The sequence below is a fragment of the Chanos chanos genome, chromosome 3 (assembly GCF_902362185.1).
Source record: "Chanos chanos chromosome 3, fChaCha1.1, whole genome shotgun sequence".
NCBI classification, from domain to species: domain Eukaryota; kingdom Metazoa; phylum Chordata; class Actinopteri; order Gonorynchiformes; family Chanidae; genus Chanos; species Chanos chanos.
Genome location: NC_044497.1, coordinates 32,787,969 through 32,813,726, shown reverse-complemented (window position 1 = coordinate 32,813,726; position 25,758 = coordinate 32,787,969). Strand labels below are relative to the sequence as shown.

General features: G+C 39.3%; 1 protein-coding gene across 1 annotated transcript; it reads left to right on the top strand.

Moving 5' to 3' along the window:
* On the top strand, positions 1–6,879 carry LOC115806903 (phosphatidylinositol 4,5-bisphosphate 3-kinase catalytic subunit gamma isoform). The gene is made up of 10 exons (XM_030767759.1): positions 1–1,998; positions 2,364–2,429; positions 2,602–2,827; positions 3,361–3,455; positions 3,666–3,812; positions 4,081–4,171; positions 4,840–4,970; positions 5,384–5,495; positions 6,264–6,421; positions 6,605–6,879. Exons 1-10 carry the CDS (start codon positions 1–3, stop codon positions 6,860–6,862), a joined length of 3,282 nt encoding a protein of 1,093 aa, XP_030623619.1. The 3' UTR covers positions 6,863–6,879.
* The last annotated feature ends 18,879 nt before the right edge of the window (positions 6,880–25,758 follow it).

Sequence of the window (25,758 nt, the reverse complement as noted above, 5' to 3'; positions counted from 1 at the left end):
ATGGAGGCTAAATTGGGTTTAGATCATCAAAATAATCAGGTCAGTAGAAAGACTTCTAGACCCTTAGTCTTCCCTGACCACAGCCTGGTGTTTATCTGTGAGCTCCCATCAAAGGAAGATCAAACTGCAGAAGAAGGCCAAGAATCGATTAAAGTCAAACTTCCAGCACAATGTAATGTGTACCAGTTGCGTCTGCGCCTCTGCATGCTTGCTCAAGTAACCAGTCAAATGTCAGACCCACTGGAGCTGCTAGACCCTGAGAAATATAGATTACTCTATACTAAGGAAGGTAATCAATATGAGATTTATGATGACAGTCAGATAGTCAGAACCTTGGACCTTCCATGGGTTCTGAACGCTGCAGGTCACAGGACAGCTTTGGTAAAAGTCTCACCACAGCCAGAGGTTTCTGAAGAAGAGAAGAGCTACCATCATGTTCTGGCTGAACTAATTGGCTTTGATTTAGATTCTACACATGCCAATCGATTGGATGAGCTGAACTTCACCCGCAGGAAGTTTGCCTCACCACGCCAAGAAGAAATAAGAAAGCGTGATCTTAGAGCCTATGCCACCGAGCCATGGACAACCTCTGCACCCTTACCCAAAGATCAGCAAGTTCTGCTTGCGCGCAAGCTGTCGGTGACTCTATATTATGGTAGTAGAAACCTCAGAATTCAGGTGGTTGTGCAAGAGACACCAGATGGTCTCAAAAAGATCATGTGGGAATCAATGTCAAAGCATACTAAGTATTTTAAGAGCTGGTCTGCAGACCATGTTCTCAAGGTGTGTGGTAGAGAGGAGTTCCTTTGCGGAGATTTCCCACTTTGGCATTTTGTGTGGGTCAGGCACTGTATGAAGAATACGCAGGATCTTCACCTGTCAGTAGTTGCAATGGGTTCACTTCCAGATGACACAGTTAAAATCAAAGACTGGCCCATGGTGGACAGTCTCACAGGTCTTTCTAGCTCCCATGAGGAGCTTTCCCTGGAAGGGAAGGAAGTGGATGAGATCCTAATGATTTCACTGTGGGACTGTGATAGGAAGTTTAGGGTGAAGCTTTTAGGGTTTGACATTCCTGACCTGCCAGGCAAAATCCCTCAACTTGTCCATGTAGAAGCCAGCATCATCTATGGGAGTAAAGTAGTGTCATCTGTCTCCTCTTCACCAAAGGCCATAGCAGATGAGGTGCTTTGGAACTCTTGGCTGGAGTTTGATATTCTTTTGAGAGATCTCCCACGTGGAGCAAAGCTGGGCTTCACCATTAATGAAAGCACCCAGCATGGTTCCACAAAGGAGTCCAAGTCCCCCACAAAGGAGTTAAAGTCCCTCTCTTCAGGTAAAGCAGCAGACATCCCGAAGGGAAAACAGAAGGTCCTGTACTTTGCAAACCTCCAGCTAATTGACCACAGGTCTGTCCTTAGCCAGGGCCCCCACACATTACACATGTGGCCTTTTTCTGAACAAGAGGGAGAGGGATGTACTTATGAAGCTGATAAGCTTTCCACTGCAACCAACCCAGATGTGGCCAAATCAATGGCAATCACTTTTCTGTTGGATCGCTACAACTTCCCAGTGGTCCTTCCACACAGTACGACCTATAATGATACCCCTTCTCCTCCAAGCACATTGTCCCCCACATCTAGTCCCAGTTCTCCACTCCCCATGTTTGGCTCCAGTCCATCATCTCCAGTTAGCATGGGTTCACCTACCACATCCCTACTGTCCACAGATAAATCCCGTTTAAGGAATATCAGACAACAGAGCTATACCTCCAATCTTCCTCAGTTCCTCCGTACTGTGGACTGGCTTAAGCCCAGTGTAGTTCAGGATGTTCATTGGCTACTGAGTCACTGGGAGCCTCAGGATTTGGAGTTGCCTGTTGCTCTGGAGCTTCTGAGTGTGGATTATGCTGATGAGAAAGTCAGAGAATTGGCTGTTCAGAGACTGGAGACACTCACTAATGAAGAGGTGCTAAGGTATCTGCTTCAACTAGTTCAGGTAAGGAGGAGGCAAGCAGAAGTGTGTTCAATACAACGTATATTTATTTTCTCTTTCGCCCCAGGTTAGTAAACTATTAGCCCTGTCTAAACAAAGTTTCACTGATCAACATCGCCCTTCTCTGAAGTTACATTAGTATTAACTCTTTGGAACAGAACTTAAAATTGCGTTCAAATGTTTCTAGATTTTGACCTTATCCTTGCCTTAAGAGACACCACTTTGATAGCCCTTGAATTCATAAAATAGCAAATTAGGTAAATTAAGTATTGATTGTTTTTTCAGCCATGCTAAGGTACGGATTAACTGAAGTAAAGTGAGTTTTTGTCTGTGAATGATTAATATTGAAATGTTTTTCATCATTTTAGACCTTGAAAGTAGAGCCATATCATGATAGTTCCTTGGCGAGGTTTCTCATTCGACGAGCCTTAAGGGTAAGTAAACTGAAATCCCGATTCAGTGTTTTAGGTATCACACTGTGAATAAAAATGGATTTGAACTGTGCGGAGATGGGATCCTTCACTGCATACCGAGCTGTACTCTGGATCAATGTCATTTACTATAAAAAATAAAATAGTTATTTAAACTTCAAACATCTTTGCACAGAGCAAGAGAATTGGGCACTATTTTTTCTGGTACCTGCGGAGTGAGGTGGCTGCATGCCCATTTTTCCGTCAGCGTATGGCAGTAATACTGGAGTCTTATTTGCTGGGCTGCGGCCAGGCAATGCTGTCAGAGTTCCAGCGACAGGTACACGTTGTCACAAGCCTGAGTGATGTGGCCATTAGAATGAAACAGTTCTTTCCAGAGAAGAATGACCTCACACCGGCAGGTTTGTATGGAGTAATAATCAATGGTAAATTGTTCTGTCTTTGCAGATGATAATGTCTTAGTAAATGCAATTGCTCAGTGATCTTGAGAGAATGAACTATGTCTTTTTGTATAAGACACATTCATTTTTTTTTTTTTTTTTTTGAGAATCGTGATAATTACATTTTGTCTGATTCAGTGTGCCATATTGTAATGCAGGGGTGGGCAATTCCAGTCCTGGAGGGCCGGTGTCCTGCCGGCTTTTGTTTTCACCTCTTAGCTACCTGTTGATTTTCACTTTGAAAACAGGTGTGCATGCTCTTCAGCCAATCAGAGACTATATTTAGTTGGTTGACAAGAAAAACAGCAGGACCATGGCCCTCCAGGACCGGATTTGCCCACCCCTGTTGTAATGGCTTAAGTTAAACCTGCTTTTAATTGTTTCAGATTTTACAGTCGAATTGATTCTCTAGACTGAAAACTAGACTGAAAACAAATCACAAAATACATTTTCCCAGATGCATATGGACCATGATATAATCTTTTTCTATCCAGCTCCTCAGCTGCTACAGGAATTTCTGCAGGAGTACAATTTACCATCTGATTTTCAGGTGCCTTTTGATCCTCGCATCAGAGCTGGCAGCATCCTGGTGGGTTTTCTCTCAAACATTTTCACTCTTATGCATAAGCAACATCATTACATAACAGGGTATATCAAAATTCATCTTCACAATCATTAGTCAGTATACTCTTCGAGTTTTTGATTTAAAACCCCCAACATACCAAAAGACATTAACAGAATTTAGAATTGTTTTTGCTTATAACTGCATTTGCTTTGTCCAAACCATCACATTCACCAGCTGGATAGATGCAAAGTGATGGCCTCCAAGAAAAAACCTCTCTGGCTGGAATTTTCCTGTGTGGCCTCACAGGCTCCTCCTACACCACCTGTGGGAATCATCTTTAAGCATGGGGATGACCTTCGCCAGGACATGTTGGTTATCCAGGTAAGTGGACTCATGTGGAATGAGTACTGGAATAAATGGTATGGTTTTGCCTGTAATTCTTTTGTAATTCACTAAAATGAGCTACATTTAGCTGAGAAATACTGTGCTGGGACTTGGTGGAAATATGGGGTTTTACTGGCAGAAGTGAGTGACATGTTACTTTCACCATTATTTACTATTAATTTTAATCAAGACCATGGCATTGAGTATCCATCAGTCAGGATTAAACAATTTGCATATGTTTTTATTAACTTTGATTTAATTTCAGACACTGATGTTGATGGACTCAATTTGGCAGGAGAAATCAATGGATCTGAACTTGGTGCCTTATGGTTGTATATCCACAGGATATAACATCGGTACTTGAGCACTTGTTTCCTCTTTCTTACTTACAAATACTCCCATGCAAATACAACCTTGCAAAAGCAGCAGAAGCAGTTTAACAATAACCATGTCAGCTAAATTCTGTTAAGGTACTGAAGAGACTTAATGTCAGGCATAACCCAAAGTAATCTCAGATGGCTTCAAGCAATAGCATATGGCTATTTTATGAGGTAGTATATATTTGGTACAGATATTATAATCTCACCTCTGGTGCAGAATCCATAGAATTCAACAGAGTAATAGCTTCTGATGTATCAAACCGGTATCTTTTCCCTTCTTCCTGTCCTTGACCATCAGCACTACAGAATCATGGGGAAATCTGTGTTCCATTATGCACTGGCACCAATTTAGTTATACTCCTATTTACTCTGCAAAAATGACTTGATAAATTGAACTGATCAGGTTATATTTTACTTATATTTTACTTAGTTATATTCCATTAGCAGGTGTTCACTGGCCACACAATATATCTGTGTTTGAAATAATAAATAGATTTTACTATTTAATACAGTTTAAATGATTTTAAAAAGGCATTATTAAAATATTAAAGACCTACTCGAAAGTGTTATGTCAGGCAAATTTGTGTACAGGTAGGAAGTCACACTCTCCTTGCCATAGTATATTTGAGCTTTGTGTCTTGCAGGTATGATAGAGATTGTGAGAGATGCTTTCACAATCGCTGGAGTTCAGAAGAGTCAGGGTGGCACCGTGGCAGCGTTTAAAAACGATGCCCTCTATAAGTGGATCGAGAGTCGATGTCCTTTAGACGAAAAGGTAAACAGAGTGTTCCTCTCATTAACATCCTCTTTCTCTCATTCTTTATGGCTCTTGTTTTATGTTCTCACCTGTCTCTGTCAAACAACGGGGATGCACATCAACCTGCTAGGATATCTCAAAGATACTGGCAGAAATTCTTTGTTCCCTTTAAAGTGCTTCTTTACTAGGCATTGTTAAATCTTTAATACAGAATTTACCTTTTTTCATTGCACTGCCATGTTCCCTGAACTGTACAGTCAATAATAACTGTAATCCCTATCAAAAAAGACTGATACACTGAATATGATAGTCACATTTTAGCATGTTCAGTTCAGTGCATTTATATGTATGCAGATGTGTACATATAGTTCCGCATAACAAGCCAGACTTGCTTGGATTTGTCTCTTCTTCTTCCTGTCCTTCACCTCTAGCACTATCATGCCATGGAGAAGTTTGTTACTTCTTGTGCTGGTTATTGTGTGGCCACATATGTGCTAGGCATAGGGGACCGTCACAATGACAACATCATGATCACTGACCAAGGTAAGAATAAAAGTGAAAAGGAAAACAATTTGAATTTTCAAAAGAACTGTAAAATTTAGTTATACCATGATATCAGATAATAATTCCAGCCCTCTCTTCCAGAGTTCTACTGATCATTTTGATAACTGGGCACATTAAATCAAAATCATCTTCAACTTTATTAATTTTGTCAAGTGCAAATATATTTTTAAAAATATCTTTATATTTTTAAAATATCACTCATAGGGGAGTCCTGTCAGTTCACTTTTGTTGAAAATCTGCCAGTATTTTTCAGATTATTCGTACTGAAATCCCAGGACTGTTTGTGTACATAATTGCTATGGTAAAAAACATTTTAGGTATAAGAATGCCTTCTGAATTAGGTCAGTGCACTCACTCTAACAATGTCAGGCATATCGGTTACTGGTATGATGTCAGACATCGTGTTGGTGCATGTGGTGAAAGACTCTAAAAAGTACAGACCTCTGTTTGCTCACCTGCTCAGGTCTAGGTAGTGTAAAGGCAGGCCACTGCAGTAAATCACCCTCAGTAAAGGTCTCAAGGTGTTTTAAATAGTATCCATTATAAATCTATTGTTAAACTCTTTTCTTCAACAATGATCTCAGTTTGCAGCTTCCCGACACATTCTTGTTTGAGACAGTGTCCCACAGGTTGTACAGTACCCTGTAATTACTTTAAAAATATGAACAAGACATTCAGTTTCTATGCACCTCAACGCATGACATAAGCAATGCTTGCTTTAGTCATACCCTGTCTAATTCTCCTCAGGAAATCTGTTCCACATTGATTTTGGACACATCCTGGGCAACACCAAGAGCTTCCTAGGTGTGAGCCGGGAGCGAGTTCCCTTTGTCCTCACTCCTGACTTCCTTTATGTCATGGGAAAGGTCAAAGGGCAAACTAGCCTCTGCTTCCAGAGATTCAAGGTAAAAACCTTAACTGAATCTTTCTTCCCAAGGGAGAGAATAACATCTCTCGCTCTTTTGCAGAGTTTTGTGTGTGTGTGTGTGTGTGTGTGTGTGTGCGCGCGCATGTGTATGTATAAGACTGTGACTCTATCCTCTATTCCATGAATTCTGCTCAGCCTGACTCCTCCCTTCCCTTTTTAGGAAATCTGTATCCAGGCCTACTTGTCCCTGCGCTCCCAGTCCCGCCTTCTGCTCACTCTGTTCTCCCTAATGCTACCGACAGGCATCCCTGAGCTCAGTACAGCACAGGATATGCGCTACCTCCGTATGGCTCTGCAGGAGGACTGCTCAGAGGTTGAGGCACGTCAGCACTTCCTGCAGCAAATTAATGAGTGTGAGAAGTTGGGCTGGACAGTACAGGCTAACTGGTGGATTCATTTGCTGGTTGGTATGAAGTAAACAACAGAGACAGGTGCATGCCCTTCAGTAGAGCCATCTTTTTGCTGTTACAACGTAGTACATTAACAGATGAGATTTATTTTAAAAAACAAGTTTGTTCTTTCCAAAACTTCCAAACTGACCAATATCTAGTTTTTGGGGATGTGAGTGCTTTAAGTCTCGCTGTGCCCCTGCAATGGTTATGAGCAGCTCATGCTGCATGGGTGATATGGATACACCCCAGCCTCTTTTCAGCCCTGCTCAGTATTGGTATCTTCTTTAGAGTACTGTATTAGCTAATACGGTTGGTATATTTGGCAAAGTTGTAGTTATTTTGCCCATACTTGAGTGACCTTAATAGGACTTAATTACGTGTTCATGTAAAGACACTTAAGTCTTATAAAAAGAAGAAAAAAAAATCAGCCACCAACATAATTCCTGTGACAGGCACAAAGAAGATTTCAGAATGGATTTTTCTTTTTTGTCAACAGTTTGTGAGAATTTTTTTTGACCATGTATAAAACAACAAGGAGAAGTTCTAACACTTTTTCATTATCGGTGTCATTTACTTTTGATATTTGAGAACATTTATCAGATACTTTAAATCTGCTTGAACAATTTTCTCATGGGTTTCTTTTAACTTGTGTCATTTTCCAGAGAGGTATCTTTACCTTTATTCAAGTATGGCTATTGGGTACTGTGTTGATGTATATTGCAAAAAACCCTCTAATAACAACGCACCATAACAAAATGATAAAATTACTCTTTAGAGAAATGAAAAGGTGCTCTTGTGCCTTCTTTATCTTTGCATTTTCCACATCCTCATGTTTTCTGTGTTTTGCTTGAAATATATCTAGACTTACTTGAAACTTCTCCACCAGGCTGTTTTTGGTTGAGTCTCACTATGCCAGCTAACCTAATGTATGGAGCACTGTGGAGAGACAGTATCTGAGAAAGATTGGGGATACTGTATATACAGGGACTGTCAAATAAATGTTAATGGCACCACATCAGCTGTGATGTGCGAGACTCATTCCAGAGTCATAAAAGAAAATATTGAAACATTCTATAGTGAAGAAACCTGTCGGAGGAGCATTACTTACACTTGTGTGAGGGGTGAGAACAGTAAGACGATCCGTTAAATTTAATTTGTTATTTAGACAAAGTACCAAGGAGGACATGACTGTGTTTAATTATTCATTCCTTTAGAGGGCGCTATGTTTAATGTTTGTCTGTATTCAACAGTCTTAAAGAAGTAGATTTGAAGACATTTTGTCACTTTATTTCTTTACAAATGAAGTTTTATGAAAAATGTTATGCGAGACATAAAACAACTGCCCTCACACACATACACCTACACAAACATACATACATACATACATACACATACACAAAGTCAGCTGCTATGTACAGTCATGTTTGCAGTTTCTTACATTGTTATTTGGTTCAGTTCTGAATTGATGCTTTGGAACAAGGGATTGCTTTGCCTTTGTACTGTGCTCTCTTCTACAAAAAAAGGAAATGGACAGATGGATGCTAGACCAACTTTACAACTGAAGCTTCATCAATAATGCATCAATAATGTTTCCTTTTTTGTCCTCCATTTTAGATTAAAGCACATACTCGGAGTAAAGCTCCAAGGTTAATTAGTTATTGGCTGCATGAAATGAGCATAGCGCTGCGAATGTTTGTGTTTCCTGATGATGTTATGGATGTTAGTGAAGGTGTATTTAAAATAATGGAGTGTTCTGATATGAGAGCGGTGACGGGAGGCATGTATTCACTGGGAGGGCTCAGTACAAACCAGCACAGAAGAGAGAAGAGGAGGGGACTGAGGGGGTATTTTGAGGGGTGCAGTGTGTGGGGGGCATGGGTGGGGGCTGTCTTACAGTCAAGTCTGTCTGAGTTACTGCTGCCAGACAGTCTAGCTTTCACCACGCCTGAGCCAGCCCCTGGTACTGCGTCCCTACCCTACTCCTCTTTTGTGTACTTATTCTGTGTATCCATTCTTTTTCTTTTCATTCATCTGTCTTTTTTTATTTATCCACATCATTTGTTTTTTCATATCTCAGCCTCAATGCTTTTTTTTTTTAAAAGCATGTTTCCTCAGACGAAACCCCTATTTGTCTCAGTTCATTTGCAAGTCTCTTTCCCTGTCATCTTATCCACACATTCATACACACACCAACACTGAGCCTGTGCCACCACATCACTAATTTGGTAAGCACATGGTAAGCAATCATCTTATCTTTTGGGACGGTTAGTTTCTTCACTATGAAGAGAAGCATTTGGAAGTCCTCAAGCTCCTCCATCAAGAGGTAAGTTAGTGCCTTCAAGCTGTAAATCAGGGAATCTTTTATGTAAATATTTAGTCTTTGAACAGTACCAGCACTAGACTGTGCCTTTGACCTAGACTAGTATACCTGCAGAGAGGCAGAGACAGAAGAAAGGATGCTTACTGCAGGAACTGCTGCCAAGAGTATTACGCTGTACAACAAGGGGTTCATATCTAAGCTAGCCATAATTCCCCCAAATTTCTAAAGATTTCTCAGGTTTAAAATGGTTTGGAATTTCATGTCACAATTAATATTTGACTTTTGGTTAAAAGAATCTGAAACAGGCTGGAGTCTTGGTATAGCATTAGAATGTCACATTTACTGGAACTAACAAAAGTCTCCTCTTCCTCATTCATTCTCTTGTTCCAAACGTGTAAAAAAAAATGCAATATGTCTCTTGCATTTACATTGCATTTCCCCCCTTTTTTGTCAGAGTACAAATAAAGAAAAGTATAATTCAAAGAACATAATAAACAGACCACAAACAGAAAAAAAGAACTGGGCCAAGTACAAGTGGTTTTTGGTGCATAAAGAAAAAGTGGTACAATTTAAAGCCTGTCATTCTGATCCTTTCCACAGCACTGCAGGTACCTTTCCACATAATTACCCTCCATTTTGCTCTCTCAGAGTATTTGTATATTAAGTACAGAGCGTACTCTATTTTACTTTCACCCTCAAATATGCTGTAATTGTACGCACGCAATATGCAGTTATCTATAAAACAGGATGGTAGATCTACACTCCACTGGTCACATGGGAGTGGGACTGGATATCTCCTATGAAACAAATTTGTGGGAACTAGACAAACAAATACTAATGAATTTGATTCTACTTTTTGATGTCCTTCCATCAGTAGTGTTTATTTCAGTGACAGTAATGAGTGGAAGAGAACTTATAGATATATGATTTAAATGGTTTAAGAATTCTTGTTTGTCAAAAAAATATTTCCAACCAATGTTTAACAGTTCAGTTATCAGGTGTATTTAAATACTTGTAAATATGCAGTAGGCTAATAAACTGCTAGATGCCATGCAGCAGCTAAATCACTTCTAAATATCTACTTATTGGGGAGCAGTTTTTTTGCTAACCTACTTTTGGGCTCTTAAGTGTCTAAAGAAGTCACCTTTACGGGTGCTAAAATTATTTAAAAGACATTCAGAATACATAAAGGAGCTGTCTCCTGAAGTGATTTCACACTATTTTGTATTAACAAGGGAAGATGGAAACAAATGATTATAGGAAAATGAAGATTAAGGTCATATGTCTTTAAAGCCTACACTATGGATAAGTCTATCCATATCTTAAGAGTGTCTCTGAGAGGATTTTTTCTTCTTTTGGTCTTTTGATTTTTGGAAACCCTGTGGATTCTAGATTTCTCCTTCTTTAAATCAGAGATTGTCATGTCTAATGACTCCATAATGAATTACATTTAATATAGACTCCTCAGGTCAAACTTAAATTACGCTGTGATTTTCCAATCACAACGTTTTAAAGTGTGACAAGAAAATGAACACCCTTTTCCATATTTGCAAAAATTTGTCACCTTGCCCCCCATCAGAGTTACATCATATATCTTAGTAGTCACACATTAGTCATGTTGCATCAAGTAAAGCAGTACAACAGCTTTTCCTTCAGTGACACATCCAGAAATAAGAACGATGGCCTATGTTGTTGAGGTCCTGACCTAATTTATGTCAAACCAACCACACACTGTGCTCTGTGTGCAAACATCCATTTATGAGATTTGACCTCAAAAACGCTTACATTTTGACATTTTTTGGTCCATACTACAAAAGAAAACATTTTACATTTATCAACATACTACAAAATGATTTTATGATTCAAAATGATCCATTTAGTCACACACAGAGCACTTTTAGACTGGTTTGTTAGTCTAAATGAAAATCAACTTTAGTTTTTTTTTTTTGGGGGGGGGGGGGGGGGGGGTCTTGTGGAAATAAAGAAGAATTAAAATTAATGTAATTTCTGCCGTAGTATATGGTATAATTAGGCTATTTCTGATTATACTTTTTATGATACTACGTGGAGTGGTGCTTGATTTGGTATCACACAATTACCTTTTAATCACAGTCAGCAAGAACTCTTGAGTCTTATACTTTCAGCATTTGGGGCTTTAAATGAAAACCTGCATGCAAATGTTGGAAAAATGAAAACTCTTAATGAGAAAGCTAATTTATTTTCACAATTACCCTAGTCCATTGCATCAGCCATCCTTTAAGAAACTTTCTAACCATAAAAAAAAAAAGTCTGGTATTTCTTGAATTTAGATTTCTCCAAACAATGTTTCTCCATAGCAACCCTGCTGCTGGAATTCGGTGGTGTGCATTTAAATATTATTAATATATTTTTTTTACAATTGGACATTTTTTCCAATGATCCAAATGGATCATTTTTGATAGCAAACTGAATAAAAAGGCTGGTAGCAGAGATATTTTGTATTTTGCGACCCATATCATCTGTTAATAACTGATTAACAACAACAAAAGATGGGTCAATTGATAAATAAGGCCCTAATGAGCATTTGTTGTGTGTAGAGTCAACACTCTAAATCTGTATCCTGTAAAATCAGAGAATCTATGCCTTCAGAAGTCATAATCCAGTGCTGGTATGGCATTGCTTCAGGAATGGGGCAAAGTGTTACTATGTATTAAAATGGAGGGCAGAATGCATTCCTTACTAAGTCATGAATATCGTAGCATGTCTGTCTATTGCTTCACATGTTTGTAACAGTGCAAATGTGTCCAGTATTCATTTTTAATGTATCTTGATTTACGTTTGTAGGTGTTTTTTTAATGTTCCTGCATTACGTTGTGTTTAAATGAAATGTTGGTTAATGTGTTCTCTGTATGTTTATGGATGGAAGTCTAGAATCCCTACCAGCTTATGCTTGTTTTGTCCAATTGACCGTGTTCATTTGTGTACATCCCATTATCACTGTGTCTACATGTGCTTTTTTGCGCAGTGCGTTTGTATGTCTGTGTGTGAGTATTCCCTTGTTGTTTTTTCTCCTCTCTCACAAACCTGCTGCCATGCTGACACTGGGAGGTCCCATCTTTTCAGCACCAGTGGCCCATGGCTAAGCTGGTATGACACACTGCAGCGTCCCTTAACCCCCCTCCTGAGGACTTGGCATGACACAGGGGCATGGGAGGCCCTCCAATTCTCCTACACAGTTTCAGAGGAAACCATCACCCACCAGAAATCAGGCTGGAGACACAAATTGCATGGAAAAGTCCTCAAAAGGTAACCCTGTACACAGTTTGCCATGCTTTTCATTCTAATGGCTATATTACTATGAAATGACATTTAACCTTTTTGAATAACACACATGACCATACAGTTTAATTTCCCCTTGTTGCGTATCAACAGGCTCTGTATTTCTACTCTTTCTACCCCTATTTTATGTTAAGACATGTTGTCTGCTCCCTACCCCCCTCTTTAACTGTATTCTAATATATTCTTCCTCTGTGTTTTTTTTTCTGGGTTGCTGCACAAATGGCCTGGAATTCGTGTCCTATGCCCTTTCCCAGCGTGACTGATTTCCTCTGGTGTTCAGAGTGGACAAGAGCTTTCTAGCACCATTTGAAATCAGTTGGGCTGAGAGAAACAGTGCACCTTACAGATAAACATTCGGCACAGATTGTGAACAATGCCTGACTGGCTTATTCAATGCAGGAATACAGCTTATGCAACTAGAAGAAAAATATGAATCTAATAATATGATTTAGAATCTAATGTGTGAAAAAACTCCAAAAAAAATTCTCTTCAATTCTGAATTGTTTTAGGATGCATAAGTGTAAATGAGAACCTCTAATGCCATGGTTCTATCACATAACGTTTGCCAATAAATGTCAAAACTCATTTTTGTACTTAAAATTTACTCCCATCCATCTTTGTCCTCCACTTCGCTGCTTACCACTGACCATGAGTCTGGTTTAGAATTAACAGGGCAGGTTTGGGCTCGCAGTTTGACAATCATTAAACATTGTGAAAATACACACACATTCACAAAGTCACTCACATACATGTACACAAACATATTTCTCTTGTTTCCCTTCCCTTGTACACTCCACCTCACAGACTGCAAAAATTCACAGACAACACACAGCACATCACCACATATGCACACATTCACTGATATTTTTACACTCTCCTTGAGAGCACATACCATTCCCCCCACTCCTCACCCACACACACACTTATGGTGCAGGAGGGGAAAGAAGAGGGAGAGATGGGACAGAGGTTGGCTTCCCACTGGGGAAATCAGGTGCTCTCAGTCCCCCTGGAAACTGGGCGTCTTGACAACCTGTCCACCAGCCAAGTGATTCCACTGCAAAAACAAATCTATGACAAATCTATGATCTTGACCCAGTCAACCTGACCTCAGGAGGAGAGAGAGAGAGAGAGAGAGAGAGAGAAATAAACCCCAGAGGAATCTGAAATACCACTAAGCACATGTCCATCGCGACAGGTAAGATTAGAACTCCAGTTCTCCTGAAACATTGTGCTATGAGACAAGGCTAAATTGTGGCTTAGAGTGTGTCATCTGTTCACATAGATACTTTCGGTTTTTCTAAAACAGCAGGTTTAGACAACCAAGATTTGAAATATTTGTGGGCTTTTTTAAAACGCGTAAAACTTGTTGATTTTGCGTGAATACTCATTAATATGCAATTTTTGGGCGTTTCCGTGGGAGTGTTACTTGCAGTGAAGTGATAAGTAGTGTTGGGTTCGAAAATAGTTTGGTATCATAGCAATAAACTGATTTCAGCGTTGATATAAAAAGCTTGACCACTATTATTACAGGCTTAATTGCTTGGACTGTTTGATGCTAAAAGAGGCACAGTATTATTAGCATTAATACAAGTATTACTATTAGAGTTATTACATCGAGAGTACACATCACTGTAATTAAAGAGCATGACAAAAAGTCGAGAGAATGCTCACCATGTGGGAGACAAAATTAATATTACAGCGATCTTCAGTATCGGTCAGTATCGAAGGATTTCTATGTGGGCGAGATGGGCTGCTCTCTAGTTTTTTGTGTGTGAATGGAAGACTTGTCTAAGCTGTGGACCTGTGTTAAAATATGGAATATAAACATGTGTTTTGAAAGGCTGAGCAAATATTGAAATGATATGTTAACTGCTGCGTTGTTGTTATTATGCTGTCACGTCATCCTTGGTAGGTCACACGCAGCAGGGAAAGTGCCGTTATTAGCGTCTTATGAAAATTCGGCCTAAATCACAGATGTACATACACAGCCCACAACACCTTAAAATAATCTCCAGTTATGTCCAGATAAGGGAAAATTGTTAATTCGGAATTCTGAATCCTTTTACAAACATTTGCAGTTCTCTCTGTTTGTCCGAGTGAGATAAAAGCTATTGCTGATGACATCTTGCCGTTCAGACCCAAGGACCAGTAAGAAGAACAAATTCTAAGTGTTCAGGAAACATGTCCACGTGGTCTGGGACAAAGACTGGCACCAAACAGACCCACCAAGAACACCTGCAGAGGTGATCTGTCCAAACTGGCTCTGTGTGTGTGTGCGTGTGTGCGTCCATGCATGTGTGTGGTGTGGTGTGGTTTGAGTTTGTGTTCATCTGTGTAAGCGTGGGCAGGTTATAGCTTCAAATGACCTGAATGATGACTGTGTGAATTGCTGAATTGCTTTCACTGACTGATGTACTGGAGGGATTTTCACTATTTGACAGCCTTGATCTCTTTTCAGTTTGTCTAAGGAATCGAGAGCAGAGGACTTTCTCAGCACCTCCTCTCAGTCAAAGGCAAAACCCTCCATGTGCAGAAAGCATATGGATCAAACAGGAGGTATTTTATCACAAATCCCTATGTTAACAGGCATGTCTTACATACACAGGCCTGGATCATACCAGCGCTGTTTCTATCACTAAAGCATTGACCTGTGTGTTGCTTGAGAGTTTCTTACTCTAATGTATTCTAGCTAGGAGAAGAATGATCTCATTTGGTATGTTTGTATGTGGATGTTAGGTGTGCTGTAGTAATGCCATGGTTGGATATAAGACAATGCATTTCATGGCTGCTACGCTCAGCTTTGTATTCGCCTAGAAATATGTAACAATCTTTATACTATAAGTGGTTTGTAAACTGTTTTTCAGGATATGTGAGAGAACACTCCACGGCTGAAACCTCTACGGTGAGTTAAATTATGTATTTCCCCAAAAAGCACTCACACCAACTATATGTATGGCTAAAAGCATCATCTTGTTTATATGGGCGTGTTATGTAAACATCGGGACCCGACTCCCATTAGACATTAGGAAATGTCATTTAACATTTGCTCAAACAGGCTGGGAAAATAGAAACAGACAAGATTGAGCTGATTGGATGTCGCCATTGGTTGCGCCTAGCGAAAATCAGGTGCATGTTTCGCTCTGCGCAGCAGAACCAAGCTCTTGCTGCCCTGCTCCTGCAAGAGAACCCTCCAGATGTCTTCTCTGGTTCAGATCAGGGTCCTAGTTGTTTTTTTCCGCCAGTTAAAGTGGAAGATATTGTACCGTCACATCACAGAGCAGAGGACTCACCTAAGCACACTGTAGACTAGAACCACTCTTGAAGGACCATTTTACCAACCTGCAATCCTGTGTCAACATATGACTTTAAAAAGCTTGCCAATAAAAGACTCATGAAAAAAGTCAACAAGTCTGGTTTAGGTGTGTTTGCTGAATGACAAATACTCATACAAATCAATTTTTTGCTCTATTTTCTTACTCTTAAGGGTCACCTTGTACTATGGCAACCTCTTGCCACAAGGAGGCAGTAGATAGTCATTCTACACATGTCCAGTCCACACCTCTCATTCAAACAGAGGCAATGTTTCTGCAAAAGTCATATTCGGGACACCTATATCCCTTTTCAGCATTTTTAAACAAAATTAATTGTTATTTGGTGTATATGTAAGCTGGAGTACACTTGTCATGTTACTTTGACTTTCTTAGAAAATGCATGAACGTAAAGAAATAATGACATAACAGTAAATGAAAAACTCATGTCAACTGTCAGTCTTGTATAAGAGCAGACATGTATGTATTTTTGATTTTGTGTGTGTGTGAGAGAGAGAGAGAGAGAGAATATGGAAGCTATAAATTAAATGAAATACAAAAGTGTTTTTACTACATTGTGTGTGTGCAGACAAAGCAAAAATAATCCTTATGGGACTGAAACTCAAAAAAATGAATGAATTGAAAATGAATGAAAAATTAATTCTGTGCTTTCAGATGGCCTCTGATTCTGTGCTGTTCATGCTCTGAGCTCTGATGCATCTTCTGTCACTTTTGACTTAAAAACTTTGCCTAAACGTTTTAAGTGAAGTAAGAGTGCTCTAAAAAATCCAAACAAATGCATGTTTTTCATATGCCTTATCAAAGTTCTCATTATGTCCCTTTCCATACTGACATGAAGTACAAACAACCTTCCTATTTATAACTCCTCTCTATGAGATGACCAGTAGAAAGCTAGTCATTAGTTTCAGGCATCAGAATTTCAGTGTTGGGGCAAAGTGAGCACGTGTGTATATGTGTGGGTTTGCAAGAGACGAAAAAGGGGAAGGCTCTTCCTCCTCATAGCAACAGAAGTTCTGATTGGACAAACCCTTTTTTTTTTTTAACAAAATCTATTTCCCAATCTGTCTAATGCTTTAGTGCCTGAGCCTATGGGTGGTTTAAAATTACAGGTTTCCAGCCTTTCTTTTTAACACCCTCCGCCTTCATTTCAGCAACCCCTCTAAGGCATCTGAAATTTACAGACATATCTTTCTTCATATTCTTCATCCATTTCTAATTTCGTTGAAAATTTCACAATGGACACTCAAAAGATCTCACTCTTTTCCAGTGGGTAGCACATCATGAACTGACAAAAAAATCCCAAACGTGCAGACTATAAGGGTGTACTTCATGAAGCAAGATTACTCAGCTATCTGGATAAGATTAAATTTATGATTCATGTAATGTAATTTAGATGGAAATTCTGCACGTCTGTATAAATATGTGTGAGTATGAACTGATCATGTATTATGTAGTGCGATCTCAGAACATAAATAAGAGAACGATAAATTCTCTCACATAAATATACTCTGATCTTATATCATATCTCTAGACATAATCCTTTCCCCTCTCGCTCTCTCCCTCTCTCTCTCACCATCTCTGACACACACACACACATTTCCATCAACTGTGCAGAGAGCCAGGATCACAGAGTTTATCTGAGAGACATTACTGGCACCAGATAATATGCTTGTTGATGGCTTTTGTCATCATGATTCTATAAAGACCATTTTCATGCTAAAAATGAGCACAGAGAACAACATGTTAATTAACATATTAACATATTAATTACTCGTACAGAATATGTTAAAATCCGTGTATTAAATAAAAGTAATCGCTCACTTCTAAAATATGTCTGCCGAATGAGCGCAGATATTCCCTGTGAGTCATGGTATCTTGAAAGGAGCAAGTAAAAAAAGAGATTAAAGAGGGAAGAATAATATAGTCTCAAACGTAATGGAAGATAATTAAGGGTGGGGAAACTACATTTCCTTAAGGTATATTATATCCATGACCGGGCAGCTGCTGCACGTGTTCCTGCGACTTATGGTGCGTCACGTATCTCCTTGAAAGAAAAAGTCGACTTGGGCATGAGCGATTAATTTAGGGCGTTTCTCTTACCTGATGAAAAACTCTTACCTACATGGAGTACATAGAGCTTGGACTATTTTGTTCGAGCTCCTCCCTCCTCTGTACAGACAAGTGCCATACTCAACAGGTGAATGCGCGAAACAGGACGACAGAAACACTGCTAATACAGCATCGCGTTAACAGGTGAGAACGCTTATTTTCGCTGCTGTTGATTATCATACAATGTCATATTGCAGTTTTAAAATTGTGCACAGGTTTACAGAAAGCTATGAAGGTGCACGGCAAAGTTTTTACTATTACAAACTCATTCAACTGCCGTTCGACATGGAACAGTTTTCTGAAGTATGGACACGTTCTAGATGTATATATAGTCCATGAAGTCAGAGCATCGTTTCAGTTGGCTGACATTTTATAGTGGTGCAGCAGTTGCAGTTTTGACATTATTTCCCACATAAAGATAAAGAAGACAGTTCTGGCAGATGTTGATTATCAAACTCTGACTGATCTAACCTTTTTTCTCAGTGACCAGGTCACTCAAATTATTGTTAGATGTCTTGAATCCAATACCATTTTCTGCTGTCTCTGCTTAATTTCTATCAGAAGACAAAAGTGACAGATCCAAGTTGTGTATTTTACAGTTGTTCATTTTGTACAGCCTGCATTCTTTCACACATAAATAGAAATCAAAGAGTTTGCATTAGATTGCTGTGACTTAATCCTGTATGTTAAATTAGTTTTTAGCCTTTGTTTTGCACATATACCAGAGTACACCATGCTACATGCTGTACATGTCTATGGCAGATCTTACTCATCCATTCGTTTTTATATCATATTATCATATACTTGTAACCTCATAGGCATTGTGCAGTGAGGAGTTCCCCATCCTGCTTTCAGATTCTTCCGTTTCAGAGAGACTGTGTAGAGGGGGGAAAGCAATGGATGACAGGGATTAGAATAGCATCATGTAGAATTGATTAATACAAATCAGCAGTCGTGTTAAACAGAGCTCATCCCAGTAAATACATCGTTGGAGTAGATTACCTCATCATTTATGAATCTAGACAGAATCAGGAAAGGAAAGCCAGGAAGAGAGAGAGAGTGTGTGTTTTTGCATTTGTTTGTTTATTTGTTTGTGTTTGACAGAGCTAGAGAAAGAGATAGAGAGAGATAGAAAGATATAATGTTTTCAGCAAATGTGAAAACTTCTCCTTTTTGAGGCATGTCTGTGTGTGGCTTAATCCACAAATGGAGAAGAAAGAAGATTTAACAGCCATTATTTGTCATATTTTCTCAGCCTCTTCTTGCCCCGCCCCTTTACCATATAACTCTTTGGTCCTCCATAGCCCTCCACAGCCAGTGCCCTCTTTCAGTTTCTGACTCACAGCTGAAGGGCAGAGTGACTAGAGTGGGCAATTTGATGGCACATATCAAGGAGGAGAACTGTAAACTATGTAATGCATGCAATTCATAACACATTTGTTTTATTTGCTTTGGCAACCGTGAAAGCCCCTTTATCATGGCATCTGAATAAGGTTCAAACAAAAGTTTACAAACTTCTTTTTTTGATGGCTGATGTTTTTTTTTTTTTTACTGTCAAAAAAGCATGATCACAAGAGGTTTAATTCTCACATAACATTTTTTTTTTCACGAGCTGTAGTGGCAGGGTTACCATAGCTAGACTAATGTAATCTGACAGGAATGCTAATTCACCAAAGACGGAATCTTTGCCTAGAGGCTAGGTTTTCTGTTTTATCCAAATACAGTTTGTGTGGGGTTACTCAGTGCCGCTGGAACATGTAATCTTCTGTCATCCGAAAACTTGACCTTGCGTCTGTGTTCTTTTTTTTCTTTATTTACCCTTATTACTATTAAATGTCTTTTGGTTACTCCAGTTCTGCTACATCCCTGCAACCACATTTCATTCCCAGTATTTGGCTTCACGAATCTTAACGTGACATGTCTTTATGTTCTGTGATAGTAATGACCTTGTTCTTTGTCTGTCTTGTTTGTTAGTTTTATATATCAGTCTATCAGTGAATTGTTAGCTGCATGTCATATCTGTAGTTTGTACTTCATGAACGGATCTGTTGTTCTGATTTGGCCTTGAGTGTTTGGTGCTGTCCTGGTGCTGTTCTGATTTGGACTCTAGTGTTTGGTGCTGTCCTTGATCATTAGTAGGCCACAGGGTCACAGCAAGGAGATTAATGCCAGTTTTTCTAAAATTCCTCAGGGTTAAACCTCACACAGATTTGGAAAAGCATAGAAAAGAGGAACTGAGACTCACTAACTGATTTAAAGACACCAAGATTTTAAGCAATTCTATACTTTTTGTATAACTGTAAAAAAATGATGCAGTTAGTTTTGTGTACAACCAGTAATCAAGGACTGATCTGCAGTCAGTTTAGCTGGTGATTGGATGATTAAATGAAAGGCAAACCACTAGGGAACTGGTGTCTGTGACAATCATAGGATAATCTTGGCTTACCTTCAGGTCATAGCAGGAGTTGAAAAGCACGAGAAAATGTCACATGTTCACTGAGTATTACTTTAATCGGCTCTCTTTTGACCTTCAGCCCTGCTGGAGTTAGCGATTGTGAAGGTTAAAGAGTTCCAGGAGTTGTAGTCCAGAACTCTGTAAAGGGTTTCAGGTACACAGCTTTAACCTGTTAACACTCACTGGGCAATTATGATCCTCAGCCCACACTGAACACCGCACTGTATTCACCGCATTTAACAAGGAATACTGTCTCTTTCTCCATACACACTCACACCCACATGAGTGCACCCATGCAAACATGTATGCATACCCTCACACCCCACACACCCTTTGGCCCGTTTAAGATGAGCTAATGCTTATGTTTTTGGAAATGCTTGATTGTCTATGAATCGAATCTTTCTAATAGCAGGAAATCATCACATCCCCTTTGAGGATAAGCTGTCAAAATATCCTGTCTGTGTCTCGCATAAGCCTTTCTGTTTTTTCCTCTTGAGAATGTGAGACACGATACAGAATAGCACATTAGTCTCTATAGCAATGTTTTCTCACAGCACCTGTCTGTCTTTTCACCAGAGAAATTCACTAGAGTGAGTCTGTTGCACCTGTAGGTGTATTTTACATGTATTTACACTTTGACTAAAAGAAATCTAATCTGTGGTTAACAGTCTTCTCTGTTGCTCATATAGTAGGTGTAACTGTCTGGATTTCTTTGACAGACTGACCAATCTCTTCCTGTTTCATTCCATACCCCTTCCTGGCATCCTGAGAGGGACGCCGAGAATTAGAGAGTTCCGCAACATCACTCAACACTTCCCTAAAAAAATTCCAAAGAACGGCCCTCCCACATGGGCTTGGAAATGTGGCAGGGTTTTCATTCATGATTATTACATTACAGGCCCCACAGAACACAAAAGACTCAATCAGAAGGTCAAAAGCACATGCTAGACATATGGATTTGATGACAGTTTTCATACCTCTGTGTTTGATCGTATGTTTCACTGGACAATGGCTGAGGTCAAAGAGGTCAGATCAGTTTGCTGTCAGGGACTTCTTGAATCAGGTTATAGATACTGAGATTGTGTTGACAGAAGCCCTACTTCTGTTCTCCTTCTAGGTGAGTTGGTGTGTAATGATTTGCAGTTCCTGGGCTAGGTAAAATGTTGAGTTAATGGTGTAATGTTTCTGTCTGGCTGATGTTTGGTCTTGCCCTCTGGAAGGGCAGTAGGCAGTGAGCTCACTGTATATAGTTCAGGCATGTTAGTGTGTTTGGTTAAAGATTAATGTCTGTGTTTCTGGATCAAGCTGTAAACAGCACTGCTGGGGCCAGACCCTGCAGGACTCTATAGTCCTATGAGATCCAGGAGAACTAGAGGACAAAATTACTGTACATACCACACACTCTTTTCTTTCATCTTTCTCTCTCTCTCTCTCTCTCTCTCTCTTTTTATCTGTTACTGACGGACTATATGTGACATAGATTTGCTGTTCTCCCGTATGTCACTGAGAATAAAGTCAGATAACGTGGTCTTCAGCCAAAGCAGAAGAAGCAGACAAAACACTGTTAAGCCTCTGTGTACCTTGAAAACAAAATTCTCTCAGATACACGCCCTCCCCTTTATGCCACACCATTGCTGTGTTTCAGAAAAAGAGTAGTGAGATTTAAGCGACCAGTAAAATTTATTCTGTGGTGTAATTTCCCTCACTCAAAAAAGGACTCACTTTAAATTGTTGCCAAGCTTTTATAAATAAAAAACAATAGAGACTACAGACTTTTTTTGTCGTCTTAAACTATGGTGTACATTGTTAGAGGTGGCAGTTTAGCTGTAAAAACAAATGTTTAATTAAGAAAGTAAAATTTTGGGGTCTTCGTATGTTCTGGTTGATTATAGAATATGATATGTGAAATATTCATACAGTTGTTTTTTTGTGATGATATTAAACATTATTAGCTTTCAACAACGCACAAGCCACCTTACCATGTAAAAAGATATATTAATAGTGTAGCATTGAGGAGCACTATTTTAACAACTTGTATAAGCCTCGCTACATATTATGGGTTAATGGTTTGCAGATTATGAGACATAGCCTAAAAGGCTTCCAATCAGTGGAATGTGGATGGTGTTGAATATTGTTTGACACTGGAATTCTTTACTATGTGCTTTACTGTACCAGTACCACCCATCTATAGGCACAGTATACTGCTGGTGTTACAGCTCTCAGCATTCTCCAAGATAGGTGATCTCAGGGATCAAGAACTGTCTGTTATAGCTTGTTATTTATTTCTCTCTTCAGTCATACATCTCATTTTGTTTGTAAGATGGCATGTAACTTCAAAAAAATTCAGCTGAAGAGAGAATGTAAGTGATGATAATAACAGAAAATTGAAGCTCTGCTAGAGAATTTTATGACTCTTGGATGTAGAACTGAAATCAAATCTGTGTAATTGTTCCTGTAGTTATGGGCTATTTCAACTCTTCCCATTGATGGACATTCAGCTACCATGTTGTGTGAAGGATCTCGCATTTTGAGGGGTTAGTTCTGGAGTACTTTTCCCAGGGAAAAATACCTCTATCTAAATCACATTAGAAATAATATTAAGTCTGAGAGACAGATTTTTGGTAATGCCTCCGCTCAACTGTGAGCAGCTGGCATGAAGACAGCTCACACAGGGATCGAAATGCTCACGGCATATTCCTATGAACCACAGGACAAATGTCTGTCATTGGTAGATGAAGAGATATGCCTGGTATAGACTCTTAAGGGCTTCATGTCACTACTGCTGGGGAGTTAAACCAGTTAGGTTCAGTGAATTAGCCAGTTAGACCATTTTCAAAATGCAATGTAAACCACATTTCAGTACACTCTAATATGGTGTATCCATTATTGTAATGAAAAGTACAGTAACACTTTCTCTACAAAGTGCCACCACAACATATTTATTACTAGAAGTTCTGTTGTGGTCAGTTTACAGCCTAGACTCTGACATTGCCCCTTTATAGGCTTGGTTAATGGCTCACACGACCACAGGGCAGTGAATCTGAACACTACTGTGTTGCAGACTATGTTTTTGTGGTCTGGCTGACATTTAGTCATTCATTGCGGTCACATTCATTGATGAGATGTCAGCTTCTCATGGATGAGCGGGACGTATAATTTCAGTCAGTCACTTAAACAGATCATTTTAACTCACAAGCTGTGGGAGAAATTGTCTCTGAAAATGTATATGTGTATGTACATATTCATATACATGTACGTATTCTGACGTCATTTCTGCCTTGTTTAGTGCTAAAATGTCCATCCCTCTTTTAGTTGTTTGTTGTTGTTCTGTAGTTTTATCTGAACTTTCAGTAAGGATTGTTACTTTCCTAGTCTATCATGACGGTGAATAGGAGATCAGGGGGCATTTTTTAGGGGTGGTGATGGAGTGTGGGGGGTGGCGGAGAAAACCAAGGCAGTGCTGGCCTCCCCACTTCACCCCAACCCGATCTCACCCCTCCCTAATGAATGGGGCAGTGCATTCCGCCTGCCTAGAGACCAGTTCACCCTTTCACGCTGTGGCTTTTTAGTGTGACAGCTGCATTTGAATAAGAATCGCTGTCCATTCACCCCATTGCTCTTGTGACATGAGGAAAGGGGGGGGGAAAGACTGAGGTTCAGCCCCTCTGATTGGCCAACAGTATTCTATCTGTTTTTGCACTCCCACAGCCAGTTGTGCTTCGCTTTTTTTTTTTTTTTGTATTTTTTAATGTGTTCACAGACACACACATACACACGCATGTGCACACACGTGCCCACGTGCACTCACGCAGGTTCTGTCAACCCACTTTCTCTGTCTCTCACACACATCTATTCTCACACACTCTGGATGTTAAATTTCTTGTGAGAGATTCTGTTCAGCTCAGAAGCACTTAGTCTACCTGTGTGGTTCCGTGAGTATCATAACTTTTTAATCTAATCCTGTTGATAAAGAGTCTTTGTCCTATTTATGTTAGACTGTACAGACACAGATGGTTAGCTCTGTCATGCAGGTTTTGTCTCCCTCTCCTACATACAGTTATGTCTGTGTTCACTTGTTTTATTTTCATTTCCTTGTATTCAGTCTTATCTGCTTTGTAGCTTTTCTACAGTGATACAGTTATCTGAAAGCAAAGTCTTTTTCCATGACCTTACCCAGAACACATACAGTGGCCTTCTTTAAAATGCATGTTTTAGGTGGAAAATATTGCTCATCTTTTTGAACTCTTTGGCTGATTTGATGAATTCTGTATTTCCAAGATTATACATTTTTAAACTATGAAAGATGGTGTGCGTAATGCAACTCTGCAGCACTTGCTGGAGGTGTATTGAACAATCTTAAACAGGCTTAGTTATGCTGGTTTCATTTTTTTTTGTTTGTTTATTTCTTTGTTTTTTCAATAAGGCAGAGTATCATTTTTAAAGTTTTTTTTTTCTTCTTTGATATCCTGAAGTTTAACAAATGTAAACTAAGTTGTCATTTAGAATTTCCTGAAATATGAGCCTCATTTCATAGAAATACTCTCAACACTGTGTGAGAATTTCTGGGTATCTAAATGAATGACTATGTCTCTGGCTGGGCTGGGCTGTGTTGTCGTGTTGGGAGTGAAGTTGTGTGGGAAACTGTGGCAGTTGTATTGTGCTGCAGTGCTGACCTGTCTCTCTCATAGCCTCTCTTGTGCAGGATGAAGTGCCTGTTGCCAGGGGCCCAGTGCTTCTCTCATGAGTTCAACCAAACAGCATTCGTCCCCTAAACTAACTCTCATCACACTAGACTGTAAAATGTAAAAGTTATCTCTGCTTGAAAAGATTATACATAGTCATTTAGAATTCAATTTAGTAAATAATGCTAATTTAACTTTAGTTCCCTTTTGTACATTCAAACTTGAGTTAAATTAGTAACATTTACTCGATTCAGTAAAAACAAGCAGCTTATGTAAAGTTTTCAATTAAACATGGGGGGAAATAACATATTTCTATATTACAGTAATTATTAAGTATGCCTGAAATCCTTTTGGGAAGTCAAGGTTGCTGACTCCTTGTCAAAAGTTGATGATAATGGGACAAGGACAAATCTGTGTTCCCACAAGAAAATACCCCCCACCTCTGTTCTCTGAGAACAAGCACTGATGTGTACATAAGCTGTGTATTTTGGCAGTCTTTTGTCCTAACTCTGTGAGCATATGCTCATAGAGGCACTCATGACCCCTGAAGCACCTTGTGTTCTATACATTAGCACAGTGGAACCAACTATAGTCATTCAATAGTGCCTATGTAAAGCATTTTAATGTATTGTGAATGCCAAATAAGGGACTGTAGGTGCACTTAAGAAACATTGTGCTGTAATGCTCTCAGCCCCCCTAAACGTACTGT